The sequence below is a fragment of the Arachis ipaensis genome, chromosome B07, assembly GCF_000816755.2.
Source record: "Arachis ipaensis cultivar K30076 chromosome B07, Araip1.1, whole genome shotgun sequence".
Taxonomy (NCBI): domain Eukaryota; kingdom Viridiplantae; phylum Streptophyta; class Magnoliopsida; order Fabales; family Fabaceae; genus Arachis; species Arachis ipaensis.
In genome coordinates this window covers 50,832,791-50,838,025 of record NC_029791.2, presented here as the reverse complement: position 1 = coordinate 50,838,025, position 5,235 = coordinate 50,832,791, and the positions used below count along the sequence as shown (strand labels likewise).

Here is a 5,235-nt window from a genome sequence, read left to right as displayed (position 1 = left end):
TTATTATCTAATCTAATTTTATCTAAATATTTATTTCTATAATACTTATACATGATATAAGTAACAAAATAAAAAAAAAGGAAAAAAACTTATTTAGAAGAGTTTTATCCGTAATGAGGAGAGTGAGATGTTAAAATTCTGTGGTAAAAAGTACAATTGAAGGATAAAGAGGAGAGTGAGAAGATGTTAAAATTCTATGGTAAAAAGCACAATTGAGAGATAAGGAAACTACTTTTTATAGAACGACAAAATGATGAGTTCGTTTAACCTAAAAACGAATTAAGTAGATAGACATTTTATCGATCACATATGCGAACTCAATTAAAAAAAAAACGGTTTGCTGAACCTATAGGCAAGCTGAGTGAAAGACCCAAAAAAAAAAAATTAGATGTTCATAAATAATAAATCTTTTTTCTTTTTTTTGAAAATAATAATTTTTTTATTTTATTTAAAAAAAACTCCACTACATGTGAAGCAATTTTGTTAGTCTAAAATATAAGGAATGTTATTTGTGTGTCGTATAGACTCGACATTGAAAACTTAAATTTGACATTAAATTATGAGATTTTAAAACGTAAAATTTGAGTTTTGTTAATGTCTTTTTTTTGGTGAACTAGGGGGTCAAGGACCCAAGGAAAGGGAACAGAAACAAACAGCAAGCAAAAATAAAAGACTCAAGACCCCCTTAGCCTAAGGGTCTCGAAACAGTCACACAGAATAGCATAGTTAATAAAGGGGGGGGCTTTATCAAACAGGTGCAGCCCTATAGGGAGTTCTTGTCCCTTCTTAGCAAGTAGATCCGCCACAGAATTTGCTTCACGGAGGGAGTGTAACCAGGTGATTTTCTGGATTCTAGCTGCCAAGCCACGAATGTCCTGGACTAGAGGAGCACAGGGGTGAGTGGGGCTGCATCCGCGGTTGATGAAGTTGATGGCCTCAGCGGAATCAGATTCAACAAAAAGACACTGGTAGCCCTTAGTAGTAGCAATACTCAGCCCATGGATAACTGCCCATAATTCTGCGTGCATAATCGAACAGTTCCCCAAGTTGCAGGAGAATCCTTGTAGAAATCTCCCATCTGAGTTTCTAAAAACACCGCCACAGGCTGCATTCCTTGTGTGACCAAACCAGGACCCGTCAACGTTAACTTTAACACACCCCTCCTCCGGACAAGACCATCTAATGAGAGATTCACCAGCAGCTTGGGACTTCTGCGGCTTTAAACTGCTTCTGGTAAGGCTGAGGAACTCCTCCGATCGCGCTTTAATCTGGTTGACGGCCGTGTTGACATGGGCCGATTCTCCATTGAAGACAAGTTTATTTCGGAGGTACCATATGGACGACAACGCAACACCAAAAAGGCAGTTCCAGTTTTTATTGGTTGTCAAGTTTTGGTATAACCACTCATTGAGCTCGGTATTGAAGAAGGAGCTCCTCCCGTTAGGGGGGATAAGTCTGTTCCAGATGCTCATAGCATAGGGGCAGTCCCTAAGTACATGTATGGTTGATTCTTCATGGCTTCGGCATCTTGGGCAGGTGTCATCATTAGTCAGGTGCCTTCGTCTTTTCTCTGAGTTCGTAAGAATAGCATTATGTGTTACCAGCCAAAGAAAGGTTCTGATGCGCTCCGGCCCCTGCCAATTCCACACCAATCGGAAGTTCTTGTTCGGTGCATGTTGGTTCTCCATGTTCAACTGGTAGGCTGACTTTGTGCTGAAAGATCCATCCGAGGAGAGCCCCCAGGCCAGGTGGTCCGCTTCCTTCCAAGGGGAGGGGGGAGAGATAGCTACGATCTTCTTAATGATCTCCTCTGGCAGCATCCTTTGTAGCTTCCCCACGTCCCAAAGCCCTGAAACATCCAGAAAGTCCATCAACATCTCAGATAAGTTAACACTATTGCTTACCTGAATTGCGGAATCTCTTAGCCGGCCTACTCCGGGGACCCAGTAATGGTCCCAAAAGCGGATCTGGGAACCATCGCCAACTCTCCAGATACAGTTGCGTTCCACGTTGTCCCAAGAGGCACAAATGCCCTTCCAAAGATTTGAGTTATTTCTCCTTTTAGCTACTTTAGGAATAGTGTCGTTTCCACAGCCATATTTAGAACGAAGGATTCTGGCCCAAAGATCATCCTTTCTAGCTATAAGCCCCCAACCAGCCTTCATCATAAAGGCTTGATTCATTTGTCCTGCATGTCTAATGCCCAGTCCACCAGATTGCTTTGGCTCACATATCTTCTTCCAGTTAAGAAGATGAACCTTTTTATTTTGGTCTGTATCACCCCAAATAAAATTCCTGCAAATGCGATCAATAGAATTACAAGTAGCAGTAGGTAATAAGGCAGAATGCATATTATATATAGGCATAGAAGAAAGGACGGATTTCACCAGAGTTGTTCTTCCGGCCAAGGAGAGAGATGAGGCTTTCCAAGAGTTTAGTCTGACATGGAGTTTGTTGATGATACCCTCAAAGGTGTGCTTTGTTACTTTTGAATGGAGAATAGGGACACCTAAGTACTTTCTCAAATCATCTGTTCTGGTAAATTGCATGACATTACTAATCTCTGTTCTCACATTGTGACCCACATTTCTGGAGAAAAAGACTCTAGTTTTATCTTTGCTAACTTTTTGACCAGAGCTTTTGCAGAAGGCTTCAAGACACTTATTAATAATATTGGCTTGGTCAACGTTGGCTTCTGCAAAGAGAATGATATCGTCTGCAAAGCACAAGTGGGAGATAGGCGGACCATCCTTCTTTAGACGAATAGGCTTCCAAAAATCATGTTCCACTGCAGCACTAATAAGTTGAGACAGTTTTTCAATGCAGAGTACAAAAATATACGGGGAGATGGGGTCTCCTTGTCTTATACCTCTGGTGGGAGAGAACTCTTCCAGCTCTTCCCCATTCCAAAACACTCTCATTCTGGCAGTGGAGATACAGGATAGGGTTAAGTTAATGAAGTTCTGGGGAAAACCAATGTCCATGAGTGTTTCCTTTATAAAGTTCCAATTGAGTCTGTCGTAAGCTTTCTCCAGGTCAATCTTGATGGTCATCCAACCTTTTTTACCTTTTTTATTTCTCATAGAGTGAATGACTTCTTGTGTAATGATGATGTTGTCAGAACTCTGCCTACCAGGAACAAAACTGCACTGGTTAGGCATAACCAAATTATTCATGACACTTCTCAACCTATTGGCCAGGATTTTAGTAATCACCTTATATGAAACATTGCACAGGCTGATGGGTCTCAATTGCTTAAGATGTTCCACAGGTTCTATTTTTGGGATAAGAGTGATAAGCGTCTCGTTTACCTCTTTTACCTTATCTGGATTCTGGAAAATATTTTTAGTCAGATTGCATACGTCGCTGCCTATTTTGTTCCACTGACTTTGGTAAAAGATAGCTTGAAGACCATCTCTGTCAGGGGCCTTCCAACTCCCAATGCTGAACATTGCATCCTTGATTTCCTCATCGGACACATTCCTGCCTATACTGTTGAAGTCAGAGCTGCTCATATCAGGAAACATGTTTTCCAGGATAAAGAGAATATGGTTTTCGTTATCTTTATACAGATTTGAGAAGAAGGAGGTAGCCATATATTCAAGAGTAGCCTTGTCAGTTATCCAATCACCGGTATCATTCTGGAGGGAAGCCATTTTATTTTTTCGCCTTTTAACCATAGTAGAACCATGGAAAAATTTGGTGTTGCGGTCCCCGAAATTTATCCATTTACTCCTGGCTTTTTGGAACCAAAGCAGTTCTTCCTGAAGGAGAATTTTCTCATACTCCACCCACAGATCTTTTTGAAGATTATCAAGGAAGTAGTTATGAGCGTATCCCAGACTAGAAGTAATTCCTTGGAATCTTCTAAGAATTCTGTGCTTTCGTCTAAAGATATCCCCAAAGACTGAATTATTCCACTCTTTAATCCTCTCTTTGAAGTTAAGAACGCCCTCTGCCCAGGAGCCCTGGACATTCCAAGAAGCATCAACCGCATTCCCAAAGTCAGGGTGAGTAATCCAAGCCGCAAGAAAACGAAACGGCCTCCTTCCTCTATTCTGCATGCTAACAGGAGACAGTTGCAGGCAAATAGGAGAATGGTCTGATTTCAACATCGGCATATGTTTAACGAGGGCCTCTGGAAAGGCAATTTGCCAATCCAGATTACTCAAACCCCTGTCCAGCCTCTCAGCAAGATTGCCCCTCTTCCAAGTGTACGCCCATCCTGCATAGCCCAAATCAACCAAGCCACAGGTCGAGACACACTCCTGGAACTCCTTACAAGCACCATGGCCATTGCTCAGTGCCCCTCCACTCTTTTCATAGTTGTTTAGCATAGCATTGAAGTCGCCCAACAGGCACCAGGGGAGGTTGATATTATCAGCATAAGATTTAAGGGCTTGCCACAGCGTTCTTCTTGTCACACGCTGGGGGCTTCCATAAACAGCAGTAATGAGCCATGGCATAGAATTGTTACCTGAGACTTTTAGGTGCACATACTGCTTGTCATGCTCAATCACATCCACACTCCAGACAGAAGAATCCCAGAGACACCATATACCTCCAGCATGACCCACTGCATCCACCACAAAGGATTTATCGAAACCTATCTTGTCTCTAATCTGGTTACCTCGAACACCACTCACATGAGTTTCTAAGAGGAAGAACATATTGGCACCATATTCATGCCTCAGATCACGGATAAGAGAAGGGAAGGTTTTACTGCCTACTCCCCTGCAGTTCCAACTAATAATGTTCATCATTGTAACCTTATGGATGAAAAACCAAAAACGGCTGGGTTCACCTTCGGTTACGGGACCCTAACAGCGGACCCCCTTGGTCCTGAGGGGATGAGGCTTCCAGTTTTCCACTACCACCCGCATCGGCCATAGCCACATCGAGTAATTTCAAGTGATTACCCCTGTATTCTGAACTACCCATACAAGAATTCGGAGGTTGCAGGTGTTTTTCATGATTGAAGATCAAATTCTCTCTTACTATATGCCCTTCCAGGGTTGTTTGGTTGCCCTTCGAAAATTTGAACGCTTCCCATCTGTCCTGCACCATCCTTTTCATGTGTTCCGAAACCACCATCTCCATACCTTCAAGCTCGGCGCTTTTTTCCTTCCCCTTTGCTGATTTGGTTGCGCTCTCCTGCCCTTTAGGGTTCGTGGTGGAGATCCCCAGAGTTCGAGCTTTGCTTTTTCCATTTGGTTCTTTCCTACCCGGTTATGT

At 42.5% G+C, this 5,235-nt stretch overlaps 1 protein-coding gene across 1 annotated transcript in view; it reads right to left on the bottom strand.

The window, feature by feature from the left end:
• LOC107607211 overlaps positions 675-5,235 on the bottom strand; it is a 6,336-nt gene continuing 1,775 nt past the window's right edge. Inside the window, exons 3-4 of the mRNA XM_016309187.1 lie at positions 4,826-5,221; positions 675-4,734 (exon numbers count right to left, since the gene is read on the bottom strand). Of these exons, the coding sequence (XP_016164673.1) occupies positions 675-4,734; positions 4,826-5,221 (4,456 nt within the window). The remainder of the gene's footprint in view (positions 4,735-4,825; positions 5,222-5,235) is intronic.